We start from the raw sequence: 19,272 nt of genomic DNA, 5'->3' as shown, positions 1-19,272 counted from the left end.
GTAACTCTGCTGGAGAATATGCTTTAGTACTGGTCTTTCTATTCTCTGTAGATTTCTTACTTTTACATATTAATGAAGTGGCAAAATTCATAATTTCTAAAATAACGTATTTCTGATTAGGATGGGGAAAGCAGGAATATTCACATGACTTAATTTCAGATATCTAGTTTAAGTTCTCTGGATAGCCCTTTGCAGGCATTTCTCCTTCTCCACTGACTACTTAGGAAATTTAAGCTTTTATAATGTGTAAATCACACACAAAGAAGATGGTCATAACGGCTCAAAATCACGACTTTCATTTGTGTTGAAAAGCTTGTATTTAATGTAATGCCATAAAGCGATGCATATGTTAGAATGCCTGTTTTGTTCTGTTTCTGTGTCGGTGCAGGTGGAGGAGGGCTGGTGGGAAGGCATACTTAACGGAAAGACTGGCATGTTTCCTTCCAACTTCATAAAGGAACTGTCGGATTCTGATGATGTTGGACTAGCACTGGAAGAGCAAATAAAGCCAAGTAAGGAAAAACCGTTACTAACGTTCTGTACGTACGTCTCTGTGTGCACCCCCTAACGTACTGGTAGGGTATTCTGTTCTTATCTCTTGCTTGGAAGTGTTTTCAAATGCCTTGTTCTTAGTTCATGCTGTGAAAGGTCAGATGATGGTGCTAAGTGAATATTGGCAGTGCTGTCTGAGTTGTAATACTTTGTGTTAAAACCTGCCCAGCTGTGGCAGACCAAGAACACAGAAGGCAATGATGATTATTGGCTTTGTATTTCAAAATGTTTTTTTTTTTTTTTTTTTTGTCTTTAGAGGTGGAAGCTGAGCAAAATAACCAAAGGTCTACAAAGTGTCTCTGCTTATTTAAACAAGGGATTAAAGTGCCATGCCTTCTTTAATGACTCCAGTAGATTTAAGATTCATAATTATTGGTGTGGGACATGCGGCACTTTTTCCCTCCAGGTGCTGAGCATGTTACTATCAATCACCTCCGTCACCCACTGCCCCTGCAGCCAAAGGGAAAAAGGCCAGAACTGGGACATGGACTTTGTTCTCCCACTTACAGTGGGCCAGTACTGCTGCAGGTGAAAAGCATGTTTGATAACTAAGTTTGCAATAGTTAAGCATAGTAATGGGTTGTCTTATTTATAACTTCCCTTGAAGAATAACCTGAACTGAAAATATGCTTGTATAAGAAATAGACACTTATTGGTCATGCTGTTTTTCTGTTTTTCAAACAAATATTCTTGATGTTATCTTCTAAGTCAGTGGTCAAGAATCTTTCATTAAAAGAAGAAAAACCCCTTTATTTACATATTTCAGGATAATTCTCCATTTACCTGCCAAGTTCTTTCTTTACGGTTGGTATACTGTTTTCAGCAGTGAAAATGTTCATTGGTATGTAGTATTCTTCTGAGATCTCTGCAATGGGCAAAAGTGAAAGGGCTTCCAAGATTTTTGTTAGCTTATTTCAATGTAAACTTACCAAAGCCTAATTTATAGTTCATCGTATCAGTGAGATGTAGAAAGTCATTATAGTTCCTTTATTTCATTTTTCCATTTAAGGCAAATTTATCAGCTTTATTCCATCCCACAGAAATAAGGTTCTAAAAAGCCTGACTTTTGTGATGATTAAATTTTTTCTTACTGTTTTTATAATGGAGTAGCATTCATGTGTAGCGGCACTGGTCACATAGTCATGTGGTCAGTGCTGCTAATGATATTTATGGGTAACGTTGCTTTAAGCTGGAATGAAAATATTTTTAAAGGAGTTAACAATTTTAGTGTGATGGAAAGGGCAAAAGGGCATTAAGTGAAGTTGCACACTTCAGTGAGATGGCAAACTGCTCTCTGTAACCTGTATATGCTATCAAGTATTTCTTTCATTATAAATGCAGTGAGTCTTGGAAGAGCTAATTGTGTAGATGCAGTTTCAGCCATGCATTTTATAGTGCTTAGTACTCTATAAATGATAAAGGTAAGTGCTAATGTTCAGGATGGAGTCCTCGATTTCATCTGTCCAAACGAAAGGATATTCCTTCCCCAGGTAATTTGGTAAAATCTAGTTTATAATGCACATCCTAGAAATGCCTTTTAATAAAAACATGCCCTTGACAGTGTGAAAGCAGCCACAGAACATTAGATTGTTTCACCAACATCCCTAATGGCATATGCTTATCCATTAGTTCAAACAATCAGTTTTGCCTGCTGGTTCTGACTGTCGATGAAAACTGTAACTTGTAAGGCTTGTATTGAGAAGATACTGTCAATGTAAATCTTGGTTTTACCTCTTTAACTAAATTGAAGATAACTATAGCTGAGAGATGGGTTTTCACCTTTTATTGTGCATCATTTAACTCTGTGGAGGAGCTTTGTGGCTAGCTAAGATCATGTGTTATTCAGGAGCTAGTTTAGCAAAATACTTGTAAAACAGAATAATACTGTAAACATCCTAAGCAAGAGAAAGAGTCTCAGTGAGTACTGAGATTCTTGCAGGGTTTTAGTGGTTTTGTTTTTTCTTTTTAAACCAACATCATCAGATTAAGAGCCGCATTCCCCTAGCAGAATTATGAATCAACTAAGTTCTTTCTAGATGGTTTTCTGGAGTTGTTGCAGATACTGCTCTCTAACGCATGGTGATTTATGAGGTATTTATGAGCTATATTCAGGTACCCTGATTATCTGTATCTGAAAATCTCCATAATAAGATTGCAGAAATTTCGGTAAGCTTGTATATCCTGCATTAAAAAAAGTGACTGGCCATGATAAATTTCATGTAACCATGTTTATTCTTAAAATACAGCAAAATAGAAAACAAACCAGCAAATCCTGGAAGATGTGCGCGTTATTCCAATCTATCTATTGAAATGCTCTAGGTAACATCTCATAAGGGTGTACATTGATGCCTCTAAATCAACTCCTTCCTCTGTGGATGACAAGATGTGACAGTACCTTGAATCTGTAATAGCTCCTTTATATTTCTCTGGAAACAGTGTTTGAATATGTGTACAGTCTGTATCACCGGACTTGTAAGACAAATCTTGAATGTGAATTCTAGATTATTAAGTTATTTCCTGAGTGAACAATCAGCTCTGAGTGGCTGGACCTGTGCACTGAGGCAGAACGTTGTGTGGGCATCGAGGCTCTGCACAGCTGCTGGAGGGACCTGTAGCAGATTGGGGTATGGCACTGAAATCTTGAGCAGCAACCTTCCACTTTTTAATCCAGCCTACAAAGTGGATAGGGCAATACTTGGCAGGTTTACTGCAAGATTTAGGAAAGCAGCATGGGAGCTTTGGAGAAAGTGCACTGTACAAACACAAGAGTATTACCTACATTTGGTTTTAGTTACATTTTACTGAGCCTCTCTAGAGAGAGTCTTTTTTGGACGAACAAATATAATTTTTGAAATATGGAAGATAAAAATGGTCTAACTTTGCTTTTTAGGAATAAGGTTAATAAAAATGTGTATTTCTCTGTCCTCCTATTATGACCTACATAGGAGCTTCCATCATCTGTGTGGAATATAAAATACAGTTGATGGGAATTTAGGTATGTAGGTCCAATGCAGAGAAATGTTCTGTCTGTTCTTATTATTTTGTTATGTCCATATTTTTATCTAGGACAACAGTAATTTTATGGCAGATCAGAGCAAATGGCTTGAAGGAATTATCCTCATTTCTTTTCTTACTCTGTGATAAAGTAACCTTGGAAAGTTTCTTCTCAACAAAGCCACTTTTTTGAAAATGCCTTGTCTTTTTGGAAGTGCCCAAATATTGCTGATTACTGATAGTGGGACTTATTTGCCCCTTAATTGAAAGGGTTTGGAACCGATGCTTCCCCTCAGATGGTGAGTGCTCAGCAGATTGGAAAGTGAGATTGTTACAGTATCAAAACATTTTTTAAAAAATTGCTTGTTCCAGCTGTAGGGCAACTGCCAAATTTTCTGTCTTCAAAGACACAGGGACAGGTTCAGGTACCCTTACAGTGACTGACAGTTACTTGTTCTTTAAAGCATTCCCTTGAATTAAAGCATTGTTTTCCTTTGAAGGAATGTTGCACAGCATGAACAAGAAGTATACATTATGATTTTATTACTATGTTAAATGGAGACGTGAATTATAAGCTTAATTATTTTCTAGATTTTTCAGATACGGTGCATTAATCTTAAAAGTATTTTGAATACCACATCTTGTCATTACAGCCTTTCAAGAAGCAAAGAACTTGACATGTAATCAAGTGAAATGTATCTGAAAGAATCAGAACTTAGTATTAGGAAGAAGATTTCAAAGGCATTTTGATATGTTTGTGGCAATGTCACATTTAAAGGTGACCTCTTATATCTTGCTGTCTCTTGTGTATGTCCGTTCAGAAATTGCTAGGCCTCATTTAATATATATTTAGAACCTTTTAGTGATGGCCAATAAGAAGTCATGGTTCCTAGAGTTAGCACTGATGATAGACTGATGATTTAGTCAGGCAACCTACTGTATTTTCTTTCTTTAAACTTTAGATATGCATTCCCACCTTTCTGGCTCTCTTCACTGGCATGAAGCTTAACATACCTTTCTTAATTTCTTAACTGCTGCTTGAATGTTTTAATAGTGTTCTTTTAAAGGTGACTTGTAAAAGCAAGGTGGAAAAATGGATTTGTGACCATTTTTTTGCTTCCTCATTATGTAAAAGCAAGGCAAGGGTAATTTGGGGGGGGGGTTAATTAAAAAGCAAGAATAAAACAAACAAACTGCTTTTTATAATATATAAATGAGCATCACTTTTTGTTTACTGAAAGTCCAACAGAATGATATTCAGGAAAACCTAATCTACATTTTTGGTACCAAAATGGATGTGGTGCTGTGTTGAGACAATTCATATATGCTAGCTATTTTCCTGTAAAATTCTACTGGAGACAGTCATTTTTACCATAGTGTATCTAGGTGAGGTTGGCAACAAGCTGACATTTGTATATTCTTGGTCTTGCCTATGCTGCTCAGGTTAAACAAACAAACAAAAAAATCAACTGGTCATGTCCCTTGCCTTCACTTGAATTTTACATTTTTTTTAAAAGCAAGAAATCCGTATTTTTGATGGTGAAAATGTTATCTAAAATATCTAAGATAGGAAGTGGGTTTTATTTGGATTTTTTTTAAGTTTTAGTATTTTGAGTTTTTTTGTTAATGTGTGCTGAGTCAAAACACCTGATTTAAGCTATTGGCTGAAAAAATGGTTTATTCAAAATTTGATATCCTGTCCCTTCAGCTAAACATTGTTAAAGACCAGGTCCCATTTCCAAAATATTTCTTGTAAGTCCTCTTGGAAAGATGAAGTATTTCAGATACTCACAGGATTCTGGTATTTTGAAGAAATTTGAGCATTTCAGTGCTATTTTTGGATGTCAGCTGTGTTGGTTTGGGTGCACTACATCAATCTCGGGAGTGTGAGCCAGTGTGAGTACATCACTGCAGTACTAATTTTTTCAGGCTTTTCCTGAGCTTTATGAGGAGACTGAATGTAAGAGGCATTTAATTAAATTAAAGAGACAAAACCTAAGAAGCAATGCATTCTGTTGGACATAATAAAGAACAGCTTTAGCAAAATCATGAGATTCTTTTATCTGACATACATGCAGTAAGAATATTTTAACTTCATGTACAATCAGATACTTTGGTTAATATTCTCGTTGTTTACTAATAAGGCTTAAAAAAAATTAGTCACTGAAAGTACAGATTAAAACCTCTTCTTCTCCCTTCTTTTTACCGTCGTTCGATTTCTTCTCCACCCTGCCCCTTCTTTTTTTCTCCTCTTTCCTTCTCTTGCCTGCTGTCAGGAAAATCTGCCTTTCAAGGGACATTTCTGTACAGAGTGGCACCAGCAAAGATTGACAGCTACAGACGCTATAACAGTGAGTGTGTTTCAAAATCAACAAGCCATGTTAAAGATAGTTTTAGTCCTCAGTGCTTGTTTGACTTATCTACACTTGTAAAAGTGTGCCACTGCTACTCACTTATGGCTACCCTACATGCATATATCTGTCTGTAAGCTAAAGTCAGTTTGCTGCTGATGAACTGTCTATCCTTGATGCAATGAGAATGCACTCATTCCTTCTGTGCATGTATATGTTATATGTCCATATAATGTATGTTTGTGAGCCACAATAAACTGTGAATTACATCAGACGCTTAGGGCTCAGGTATGGAAATCAAGACCATTTGGTCCCATCATTTCTGCCACCTGAAACATGAAGACTGTTGATAACCACAGTGCTTTGAATTAGAGTTGTTCTGCTTAAAAATAAAATTTCTATTTTGTGATTGCTAAATCTGTAAAATATGCTTTGCTTTTCTTAAAGAACAAAGTGTGTGTTTGGTTTTTTATTTGCTGCATGTTCTTCTTTTGGCGTTTTGTCTTTGACAGCAATTACTCACAGAATTTTGGTTCATATGCTTTTCTGCAAGGGAAGTAGGTAAAAGATACAAAGCTACTTTCATTTCACATTAAGGTTTTTGCCTTCTGCATTCTGGAAACGTGGAACATATGCTGCTTTTCATATGCTTCTTCTACCATGTTAATGCAGAAGAAGAGAGGATGGTGATATCAGATGCAAGACAGAGGAAGCAAGATAGACAGAAATCTGTCTTTCCACCTGCTTCTTCGTCCAGAAATCTAGCAGAAAGAGATCCTACTGAGTTGCATTCTAACTTCAGATGGCTAAGTTCAGCCCTGCCCTGCAGTGAGCAGGATGCTATGCTAATCTTGGCATCTACTTTCCTCCCAGCCAGCTTTCTCCTTGGGATGTCCAAGCTGTGCTGCCCTTCTGCTTCCCTTCTACGTGGGGGGGGGGGGGGGTTTGCTCTCCAGCCTCTGAGGACTTTTGGGTCCTGAATGTTCACAGCACAGGATGAGGTGTTGAAGTGGTAGTCTTATATTATGCTAACTTGCACTTACCCAGGTTTGGGTGAAGGAGTTGCTTTGTTTTGTGGGGTTTACTGGTTTGTTTGTATTTTTACAAAAGCTGAAGTTTCTTCTTTGTGGATCCATGCAGCTCTGAGTGTTTCTCTCCCCTACTTCTCAGCCACCGCTCCATGGTCTCCCTGCCCACAGGGATGCCTCTCCTTTCTGCAGCTGTTCTCTCTCCAGCTTCCAGCCAAGCTCTTGGTCTGGCTGGGTTAGACCATGTGGCTAGTCGTCTTCACATTTTCCCCCCTGCTTCTCACCTTATAGCCTTCAGGACTGCTTATGCACCACTTCAAGTGAATGCACTTAAAGTGCATGCTTCTTGCAGAGTTTTTAGACCATCATCTCCTTGGATCACCTCTGTTTTTAAGGATGCATCTACCTATCTGATGTGGATAATAAGGATTTACAAAATAAATCTCTCGGGTGTTTGACTTCTGCCTTCAAGATCTAGCTTCAAATCAGATGCAAGGTCTGCCTTTGAAGCCTTTGATTTAACAGCCTTAATCTTTCTGAGCAGTGTTGCCCTAACGTTACCTTTCAAAGCTTTTGGGAGACCTGCTCTCCATACTCTGCCCATTCTCCATTGAGAGTCAAGCAGCCTTTCCTCTTCTCTCCAGTTATAGAGGGTGAGCCTAAGAGAAGTCAGGAAGAATTCAGTCACCTTTCCAGTGGTGCTGGAGTTCTGCATTTAGTTTTCCTTGATGATCAATACTGGCCTGTGGTTATGCCATGTCGCACCAAGTAACTGTCATCAAGACTGATTTCACTGAGTGCATGGTTGCAGGGCTATCTACTGGTGCAACAGTATTCCTAATAGACCAGCTGCAAGAAGACAACTTAACCCACATTGGATTCTGTCTCACATCGCTCTGGGTAAACGCCCGTCTAACCTTTGTTTTCAAAGTTGGCCAAAGATGTCTTGTCTTGTTTAATACTACCTCCCATGGCATTTGGTTGAGACCTGCGTGTTTTTTGATGCTACAAATGCATCTTCGCTTCTCTGTAAAACTGCATATAGGAAGGCCAGATGTCCAGCTACATTTCTGGCCTGTTTGTTGCTTATTGGGTTTGAACTGGGAACTGAAATGCTGAGAAAGGAATGGGTGATACACAAAACAAGATCATCTTGGGGGGCAGGTTAAACAAATGAGAACCAGCATTCTTACTGCTTTCCGAGATGCTATCTCCTAAACTAACACACAGAAAGGAGATTTCATTCTTCCTGTTGCATCTATTGGTAGCTCACTTCTTGCAGGCTAATTTTCTTTCCAAGCAGGCCTACTGAACGTCTGGCCAACTTGTTCCATTTCATATCCTATTTATGGTCCTTATTTTTAGGCAAATATCCATGTGCTTATGTCTCCAGTGAAAATCATTTGGAGACAATCCGCAGAATTGTTTTCACTTAGGGATGTCTGTTTAAAGCAACCCAGAGCTATCCTAATTTCAAGTTTCTGATTTCTTCATAAGTTAAGCTCAAAGGTCAGTTCATAGCTTTAGATTAATTATGCCCCAAAGGTGCGCTCTTTTCACCTGTATCACATTACATGAAGTGTTGCTCAACTTTTGAAGCAAGCTCAGAAGTTTTACTTTTCAAACATACGTGGAGTGTTAAAATGATAATTTTATTTTGAAAGCAATTTCACAATGGCTGTGTTTGAAAGGAATTTTCTCATGTAACCAAGGCCCAGAATTGCTAAATGTTGTTGAATTAGGATGCAGCTGCTTCTAGAGATACCTTTCACTGGAATATGCAAGATTTCTCCTGCATAAACACCCAACATTGTCTTCATATGCTGACATGGCTTTTTTGGTCATTAGATATGCTGGACTCCACTCAGCAGTAATTCTAACTCCTTTGGCCTTCTGCTCATTAACCTGCTGTCAGTAAATTCCTGCTGCTGCATATGCTGGGTGAAGAGGGACACACAACAACAAAAAATTACTCACATGTAATTTTGTTGATCACTGCCCTCTTTTCTGCCATCCTACAACCTTCCTGTTCCTCCACAGAAAATGCTTCTTGGATTTTTTTTTTTTCTTTTTTTTTTTACTGTTTTAGTTTCTCTTTCTTCCTTTGCTTTTTTCTCTTTGAAAATGCTACAGCTGAAGAATGGGGCATATACAATGCCTGCAAATGACAAATATTTGCCTCTCTTTCTTTATATCTGGATCCACAATGCTGTCAGTAATAGATATTAGATATAATGGAAGAAGATGAGACAGGATCGTTGAAACAGAAGTATTCGTGAGTAATTTTAATTTTGTGTTTTCTATTGCTCCAGCACGTGGTTTTTTTTCTTAATCCTTGAGCAACAATGGCCGGTCAGAGTTCAAAGAAATCAATATGATTAATATATTTATGACATTATTAACTCCAGTTAACGGTGTCTGAATGTGAGCAAAGTTAACAAGAAACCCAAATGTCAATCTTAACAATTCTGAAGAGAGGACAGTTAAGATTTTCTATTTCTCTTCAACTTCTAACTTGCTTACTGAGAAGAACATATAATAAATACACAGCTGCTACAATGAGAAATGATATCTGAGAAAGAACGATGCTAAAAAATGGGTGAGGGAAAATTTTCTCATTAAGAATAAGCATACTGTTGTCTAGAAGACAAACGTACAGATGGCAAGGGATGGGGTGGGGAAGAATTGTGTTGATTGGGGAGAAACACATGAAATCGTTTCAAAGATTTGGGCTCCCACTAGCAAGTGGGTTTCCATTAATCACACAAAAGACCATTTTTCTGTGACTGGCAGGGAAAGAATCCTTTTGCTTGTGGTTGCTTATAGGGTCTTTCCCATGCAATATGCAACGTATTCCTGTACTTGGTCGGAAGAAGGGAGATGAAAAAATAACTCAGAAATCAAGACGACGATGAGGCATAGCATGGTTGCAGAACTTCTGAATGAATGATTGTTTTTGTTCGCTCTTACAGTGCTTGGAGAAATGGCTGGGGCTGAGGTGAAGCCACCAGCTTCCATATTGATGGCTCCATGCTCATGCTGCAGAGGATGCTTGCACTGCACTGCCCTTAATGCATGCTGCTATGTGGGGCAGGCCACTGCTGCCCTCTTCCCTGCATGATTTCTTGTGAAAGCATAAAAATCTTGGGGCTGTTTGTTATATGGCAAAAACCACTGTGCTAAGGAAAACTAATGTGCTAAAAGGAAATGACAAAGTGTTTAGATTACAAGGTTACATTTCTTCAAGGAATATAACCGAGAATAATAAATACTGACTAATATTGAGATAGTCTACATTAGCAATTTGTGTATATAATTCTTGGTTAAGAATTTGTTTTTTGAATGTATGAATTTATTAACCTTGAATTTCTGAAAGTTCAACACAGCTTTGTTCTAAACTAATATTTAAAATCAAACTGCCTTTTCTTTTCTTTTTAATGACACTACAGAATATTGTTGGGGATGGCGTCAACAAAGCACAGGATTTTTACAGAGAGCAAGCTCGAGATCACCCCTGCTAGGCTGTGTTGTTTCTCTGCCGCTTTGCAAGGAAAAGGAAGGCAGGCACTTCCTCTCCCAACTTCTCCGGCAGTTACCATGCGCAGCTTCACCTTCTCTGTCATTCATATTGGTCACTCAGGTGCTCCACACCATCCTTCTTGAAATAGAAGGAAAGACCACATTTCCCCTTCCCTTCCATAAAAAGCAAAAATCCCAATAAGCTCCATTTACACAGTGCTTTATTCTGTTAAACACAGTTGACAGCATTTCTCTCTGGCTGCCAGGCCAAATCAGGCAATACTTTGCACTGTCCCAGGTGTGTGCCGCTGAATAGCTGACCTTTCCATCGCTTAGCAGAGCCAGCCTCATTGATGCTGAGAGTGTGTCCGGGCCAGTGCTGGCTCACACAGCATCAGCAGGGTCCATCTTTTGCCCAGTGCCATAAAGCCTCTTTAGAGAGAAACAATCCTGAATAAACAACAAAAATTAAGATGGTAAATAATACCTTAAAATAGAAAGCTCTGTAAAACTTACAATGTGTTCCTTTTTTTTTCCTGCCATGTTTTAACCTATTTAGCCTATTTAACCTCTTTTCCTGCTTTGAATGAAGTTAATTTTATCACAGCTGTTTATTTTTGCTTTAATTTACACAGCCCTTTATCATCCCTAAATATCTTTCTGTTTTAGAATCCTGGTCTGATGCCAGCACAGCTCTGGGGATGTTGTATATCGATGAATTAAATATGATGTTGTGGTCTCTTTTTAATCCCTGTTTGAGCTAATCTGTTTTGGTGCATTTCAGAATGTTGCTCTCAAAAGACCAGTAATAGCCATAGCAGGAGTGTGGTGTGTTTGAAATGTCTTAAGAAAACTAATATAGCCTATATATCCACAGAGGAAGAAAAGTGCAAAATTCCCCCAGACTTGGTTGTGAGAATTTAATCTTCATGAATCCTAAATTATCTTGTGTTTATAACGAGCATGAAGCAACAGCGAATCTTGGAGCTTTGAATGTTTTTAGGGAGCTTTATTTCAGTAGTTCCATATCTTGTCACAGGCAAAAGTTAGGAACAATTGACTCCTGGAAATTTTAACTTCTTGCTACTGATGCTGTCATTGCTCTGGCTTTAAGCAGCTTACTCTAAGAGCCACCTAACACTCAGATTTGATTCTGCCTTATGGTGCTACAGATGATTTGGCAACAATAAATTTAGGCAAAATATTAAAATTACTTTGCTTGTGAAGTGAGACCCCAAAAATACTTCTCTCTGAGAAATTATAAAGGTCTGGAAAGGTTTCACACTCTTAGGACTTGCATGATAGTAGACATGTTAGTAAACACTGAGTTGATGTTATATTCTTGGCTAGTTAGCTATCCAAATGCATTTTACTTTTCAGAGCTTCTAGAAAACTTGAATAAACAGAGAGGCCTGCCTAATATGGCTGTTATGCTGTCCTAGATATGTTTGAGGTATTTAGCAACTAACCTTAGAAGAAAAGAGAAAGATGTTTCTGAAGACAGTAGATTGCTGAGCTGCTAACCTTACCTTCTTCGTGCTTCGGTTCATTGCCTCACTACAGCTATTTCAGTCTGCGTGGGTGTATTGGTCATCAGGAGCAGATCACTGTGCCAGCTGAAACAATCTCCAGTTCTTCATGCCTGTTCAGCAGCCAGACCTCCCTGCTAACTCTAGCTCTTCTTGCAGAAAATTCCTTATTTAAAATTCATAGTCTGTCAGTCCAGGTCGCTCAGGTTCTTGCTTAGTTCCCTGCCATATCCATGGGCTGCATTTCTCTTTCAGGGAGACTGCCCACCCAGCTCTGTTCTCCTACTAAGCTGTTTGCAGTAGTGGTGAAAAAGGCCTTGAAAAGCTGAAGAATAAAAGGAGGGTGTTTGAGTCAGTGGGGAGATGGACATTTTCCATTTTGGGAGGAGGGATTACCTCAGCCATCCCTTCCCTATGTAGGCACAGCTAGGGAGGCACGTGTAGCCAGGCCAACTGCAGCTGCACTTGGCAGGATTGCTCCTCTCATAGAGGAGAAGAGGCAGGTAGGATTATAAAAGAACTGGTTTAAGTAGCTTCTTTTGCCCATCTCTTGAGGGGAGAGAAGTCAGATGGGATAGGATCGTAGAGTGAAGAGTCATTCTTGGGTTCCAGATATTTTTTAAGGGACTTGGATGGGGCCTGAATTGTGGAGGAAAAGCAAATAACTTCACCCTTTTAGAAGACAGTGCTCTTGGATCACTCTCTGAGCTCAGGTTTGCTCATCTCTCTGAATTGGAAGAAGGGGGGCAACCTATTAGAGAGAACATAGATAATAAAATCAGAGGCGCTTACATGTCTCACACGGAACTTGGGATACGATAAGGAAAGCTATATTACTTGGTTTTAGTCAAAATGTAGAATAGCACCCCATTTAGTCTCCACCATTGCCACTTTGTAGGATAAACTTCTCATCAGGACTGTATACTGAGACAAAGTTGTGCAGCAGCATTGAGAATGAAATGGCTCTTGGATTGTCATCAAGCACAGATGTGTGATGCAAGGGCAATCTGCTGTAAGCCTGAGGTAAGGCTTCTGATACAAGGTGTGATGTTTCATCATAGAAGAATGCTAATAAAAGATGAAGACTCCATAATGAAAAACAAGTGATGACCCAGAAACAAAAGCCTAGTTCTTACTGGAGTCCTTTGAGGTTTCTGAACTCTCTTTCATGCAGGCTTCAAAGATCTGGAAGTCCATGCAAGACCTGTTGCATAATTCCCATAATTACTTCCATATTTTATTTGCAGCCATTGGGAAAGATCCAGCTCTAGATTTATGTCGTCTTCTCCCACGATTAGTGATGGAGAAAACCTATTTTAATAATTATTTTAAGGATAGCTTTCCTATTCATTTCAGAGGGTGGCTAAGAGAGATGATGCCTCCTATCAGATGAAATTCAGTTACTTGTTGAGGGACATCTCAGCACTGCTTCTACCCTCCATTACAGAGTAATTCTAGGAGATTCTGGCAAGGATGAAAGGGGGAACCTTTGCCAGAGTATAATTTTCTTATCCTGGCTTGAAGAGGATCTTTTGTTTAGCAAAGAGAGGACAGTCACTGTGATTTGTATAGAGTTGTGGAGGCTTTATACTCAAATACTATTGATTGTAAGTTCTCTTTGAAGACAGAAGTAGTAAATAAAGTTTCTCTAGCCTCTCTCCTAGCCAGGGCCTAGTAATTGACATTTGGCGAAGCTAGAACAGTCCGGCTGGTAGAACTCACATCTTTTCTGTTGCTCCCCAAGACATAGCAAGGTATAGGAATGAGAGAAAGGCAGTAACGTTGCCTTACTGGCTGAAGAGATTTCTACCTCCCAGGTTTAATTGACCTAGCCCCATATCTGCGAATGCCTCTGTGTCATGGAATGGCTCCGCTACGGATATGTTCCTTCCCGCCACAGTGCAGAGCAGGGTGACAGTGAATGCTTGAAGTCACTGATTATTGCCTCCATGAGCTCTGGAAGGGAAGAAGTGCACACAATTTGCTTTCCTGCTGGCATGAAGACCACCATTCTAACTACTGCAATAAACCAGTGAAACCAGCTTTAAGTTTTTTCCCCCAGGCTCTTTTGGGGAAGGTAAAAAGGCCCAAGCAAAAAGATAAAGGTCCCAGCCTATTTAGGAAAAAAAAGAGTCATAGTACTTTTTTTTAGAATTCTTTTCAATTATTTTTTATTCCAATCTTGCACAGTTTATGGAACAATTAAATTGTGCAGTGCCACCTAAATTGAACACTCACAGGGTGAGAAATGTTATTCCTATTCAAGAGGCAGATATAGCAGCCACTCAGGAGGCCGGAGAGCCGAAGCATTTTGCAGAACTTTTTGTCTGCTTCTAATTGGGAGCTTTCTCTTATTCTGCATCCCTACTCCTTTCCTGTTTTGGGTACAGAGAATCTCAGGACAGAGCAGTGTATGATGATTTTTCTGGTTAACATTCTTGTTAAAAGTCCTGGCCTGACACACAGTTCCTGAATTCCTTTTCTTGCATCTCTTTGATGTTAAAAGTGATTTTAACAGGTGAGCCCCTGGCTTTCTTGATTGTGAAGCTGTGTCTATAGGCCTCAGGACATGGACCATTTCTGTGGTTAACTAGAAAAGCTTAAAGGAGCCCTTGATGAAGATTCTACATTTTACTGGATGATCATGTTTCTTCATAGTGAATTGCCAGTAAGACAGGAGGTCTCTCCTTAAACAAGTTAGCGTTCACCTAAATCACAGAAAGTTGTTGGATGGAGAATATCTAATCGGAATTTATCAGACCGTAGACAAATCTTTATCAATAGGACTTCTTGCATATTCTGCCCTCTTGAGCACTGTCATGACATATATATTTCTTTACCAGATAATTCACCTTCATAGGTTCCTACCCTTATGTTGCAGTTTCTCAGATGGGCTGTTGCAACCATTTGCAGGGCTGTGTTGTATGCCTGATCACTGAAATGATCCCACTTTAAAAAACAGACCAAAAAACCCAACAAAATCAAAAACTGTGTCCCAAATCCCAGAAAATCATTGTTTTCTGCCTTTGCTTTTAATGAGCCATCATGGACTGAACATCAAGAAAACGTATGTGGAACTCTACCTTGAATCTCTTCTTCCTTTTTCTGCTCTCCTTAAGAAGTTTCTCATCCTGTGGATTTTTGGTTTGTTAAAACCAAAACCATCATTTGAGTTGGGGAGGGGAAAGGAAAGGATATATTGTTAATACTAAAAATTTTATTTATAGGTGTTTTCATCAACTTCAGTGAAATATTATTTCTTTAGATATTGCCCTGTTCAGTTTTGTGAGTCTGTTCTATTTTAGGCTGGAAACGGTATTCAGATGCTCTCAGCTTAGGGTACTGTTTTATCCTATTCCTGCTGCTTATAAGTGGCAGAGAATTGTAGAAACTGAGGCATTATAAAGTTGTTATAAAGCTTCCCACATGCTCCACAACTTGCAGACCTTTTATGGGGATCTACTAGACTGCATCATTTTTATCCACACTTAGTGCTATTTCTTTCCTTTTGGCAGAAAGAGGTTACATGCTGGAGTATCCAAGGGAAGAAGGAAACAGTCATATATAATATTTACTTGATTTTGGGTGCCCTGATTTTAAGGATGATTCTTTCTTCTGTACTATGAAAATCCATTGCAGTTGATATGTGGATCTCCATATAAGAAAGATTAAGAAAATAAGAAAACTAGATCTTTTTCTTTCCTTCTTTGACTCATAAGATCCACGTCTGTGGCACCATGAATGCTTCTGAGTAGAATGTGAGAATCTGGGTTCGTTGTCATTAGGTGGATTTAACCATGCTCTGTAGTAGCAGCAATTGCTGTGTTTTTTTCCTGGAATCAAAGTTAGCTCAATCTGTAATGTAAGAAGGAAGATTTGAATGATTCTGGAGGCTGTCTCAATTGGAGGAAACTTCAGTGGGACTTTTGCTGCCAGCGAGTATCGGGCCTGATTCTGCACCATTCTGTAAAGTGGCTAAAACATCACCATATTGGATTTGTGGCCTCTATTATTCAAAGAGCAGAAATTTTCAGATAAGTGTAGATAAATTTTCCTATTCACTGAAAGAAGTAATGCAAATCAGAATGTCAGTTTTGATTTATTATATTCCTAGAGGATGGTGTGCATGGGTGCTTTTCTTATGAGGCTGTCTGTGCTGCAGAGAGATTTAATTTTCAGCAGGGAACATATTATGCAGCTTATTTGATTGCAAATTTGTTTAAACAGCTTTCAGCTTTATATTTCTCAGTTAGGTAATGTAGCTTTAGATACTAATTGCATAATTGGCTTGATGTGAGTCATACAGATTTAAGGTACAGTATGCCTGGTCTGACTGCTTGTTAGCTTTAAGTGGCATTATACATTAGCTGCCCTAGAACTGAACTTAACTCTTTCATTTCTTGGATTCTCTTCTGAATAATCTTTTTCTAGGGATAGAGGATTTTCTTGGTACTTAAGTAATGGCTGCGTTCATGAATAAAGTTTTGATGCTGGAGTGTGCATGTTTTGTGGATTGGTGTAAGTTCTGGCTAGTACACCAATGTGATAAAATAAAGTGATCTTAAAAACTCTAGAATGAGTGCATGGCACAGAGAGCATCTTCTTTACCTGTTTTTCATGGTTTTGTTTTCCTTTACGGGATGGTGGGAGGGATCATCTTCCCTTCACAATCTGGTCTGAGATTATTGGGTTTAATTTAAGATTCTTTCTTTCGTCCCTCCATTTCACAGGCCTAAAAGATGCTACAGGCTCTGAGAGTGACGGAGGTGACTCTTGCAGCACAAAATCTGAAGGAGCCAATGGAGGCACAACAATCCAACCCAAAAAGATCAAGGGTGTTGGCTTTGGAGATATCTTCAAGGACAAACCTATAAAGCTACGACCAAGGTCAATAGAAGTTGACAATGATTTTCTCCCAGTAGATAAGGTATGTATCATTTCTTAATTCTCTCTTGGTGTTGGTTTAAATAAATTTTCTCCCTAAAGTTCTAAATTTGATCATTGGCAAGAACTTGGAGATTTATGGTCATTGTTTCCTACTCTTTCTGTGGACAAGACTTTGTTTTTTCTTTTGCCACACACCAGAAAGTGAATTCCAGTGAGGTTAGCTGCCTGCAAGAACTGTGACTTTGCTTAAAGATTTCTTCCTATGTTCATACCTCCATCTATTGGTTGGGCTTTTTTCTAAGTAAATATTAGTTTGGAGAAAAAGGCTTGAGAGGCTTTTTCAGTTTTGCAGTTACTCACATTACTGTAAAAAATAATAGTTATGTAAACTAAGAGGGGATTACAGTCACTGCGCCGTCAGCCTGCTGAAAAGGAAGCTTCAGAAAATACCTAAACACCTCAATTCAGTAGCAGGTTTGTTGATTTAAAAAGATGCTTTGAAAAATTACCCAGCTTTGTTTAAAGGGCTCTGTAAAAGGGAAAGCATATTTTATGTAATTTTATTCTATGTGACCTAAAAAGAAAGTTCTGAGATTAACACTCAGGGAAAAAAAATCTTGTTTTCTGACAGATTCAAATAAATCATCTTTTTAGAGAGCACTCTTTGTCTTCCAGCCTCCAAAACAATCTTTACATAAATTAGAAATAAAGAGACTAGAAAGCAAAATGTGATATTTCTAATGAACTGGAGGAGGGGAACTTTTTAAAAAAAAATAAATTGATCATTCTAGGGTATGTTCATTAGGGAAATGAACCAAAAAAATGCAGTGTTTCCTAATGCAGTTAACAACCAAAGAAGAACCTTGTCAAATCCTTCTCCTTTCCTTAAGCAAAGAATGAGATATCTATAGGGTTACTGATATTCTGAGATGTGGGGAACTGTGCTGGCAGACTGCACAGCCCAGGATCCTGCTGCAGACACAGTCACATGATACATTTGGCTCCAAGGTGATTTTAAGAAGTTCCTGGGCAGCTGTGGTTGTTCCCTGGTGCTGCAGCTTCTCACATTTTGAGTTGTGCTGTGCAGTTGTCTTTAGAACCAGGCGCTTCTGTGGTTAGATCTTCTGGGAGAGGCCCTCAAAACTTTTGGGTTTTAAGCTAGATCATTTCACTGACCTGATTTGTAGCACAGCCTCCTGCCCTACCACAAGTTATAATGGTACAGCAGAAAGGGAGATGCTGCTGAGATATGGTGGAAACTTCTTAACCTAGTTACACTGCAGGAGAAATGGTTAATATTTTACAGGTGACTGCAATTTGGATTCTGTATAAATAGGGTAGTGGAGAGCTGGGAAAATCTGAGTAAAGGAAAAACCTAGATTATTTTACACCTGGACTATTGCTGGCTTCTTTAAAGCCTGCATAGTGCTCTGCTCACCTTCTCTTTCTGGGTGGCCTGATTACTAACTCATGCGCAGTGCTTGGGTAATGTATAGAAGCAGAAGCAGCTGAGCTGTGTTCAAATGGCACCTCATCAAAGCAGCCCATCTGGGAGCCAAGAGAGCAACAGCTGGCTCTGGCAGTGCTTGCTGATGAACTGCTCTCAAATCAGACTCAGGGAATGTGGTAGGGAGGCAATGAAGGCAGCTCTGTGGGGAGCTGTTGCAGCATCTTTCTGCAGCGTGGTTTATTTGTGACCCTGATGGTCTACCAGTGGTTAAGGTGGCTAAGGTGAGACTGGGCTTTATGAGGGTTTTGTGAGTACCAGCACATGAAATTGGTTAATGAAAGGTTGGGGTTTTTTTAACTTTTTTGGTGGTGTTTGTTTTTATAATTTGATGGCTGCCTGGGATCTTTTTCAAACAAGTCCCAGGTAAGGGAAATGTCTGTACAGGACTGATAGCAGTAAGATTTAAGTTTGTGCATGGCTTTACTTAAACCTTTTTCTTGAGTCAGACCATACAAAATCCTGCAAAACAAGAGATAAATTTTTAATTACTAATTTCCTGCTACTAGCTAGGTAAGGGGAATATATTTTATATGCTGTACATGAAGAGGATCACCTAAGATAAACGTCCTTATAGTTACATGCTAGCAGTATTTATGATTGCTGTGTAACATAAGCATTCATTTATAGGGCATTGACCAGAATTCCAGTGTTGCACAAAATTCAGTTCTCTTCGGTCTCATATAGGTAGATCAGAATTTACAAACGATAAGGCTCTTGTAATGCCACATGAAGGATTTCTTTTGTCTGCAGTTTACTGTAAGTGTAGCCATCTGTATGGTAGAGATTGTAAATGGGAACTGATTAAAATAAATTACCTATCCCTTGAACTCTGAAGTCCCTTGTTTTAAAGTGGAGTGGTCACAAAGAGCTTATTAAGTGGCCTTCATTCAGTGAAGGGAAAT

At 38.9% G+C, this 19,272-nt stretch overlaps 1 protein-coding gene across 5 annotated transcripts in view; it reads left to right on the top strand.

Moving 5' to 3' along the window:
- The window catches only part of SH3KBP1 (SH3 domain containing kinase binding protein 1), a 237,483-nt gene that overhangs the window by 129,743 nt on the left and 88,468 nt on the right, over positions 1 to 19,272 (top strand). For all 5 annotated transcript variants that reach the window (XM_067297098.1, XM_067297104.1, XM_067297102.1 and 2 more), the window contains 2 exons: positions 389 to 512; positions 16,704 to 16,900. In XM_067297098.1, coding sequence (XP_067153199.1) covers positions 389 to 512; positions 16,704 to 16,900 — 321 coding nt within the window. The remainder of the gene's footprint in view (positions 1 to 388; positions 513 to 16,703; positions 16,901 to 19,272) is intronic.

This window comes from Apteryx mantelli, chromosome 1 (assembly GCF_036417845.1).
Source record: "Apteryx mantelli isolate bAptMan1 chromosome 1, bAptMan1.hap1, whole genome shotgun sequence".
Lineage (NCBI taxonomy): Eukaryota > Metazoa > Chordata > Aves > Apterygiformes > Apterygidae > Apteryx > Apteryx mantelli.
This window is presented reverse-complemented; position numbering and strand designations above follow the sequence as displayed.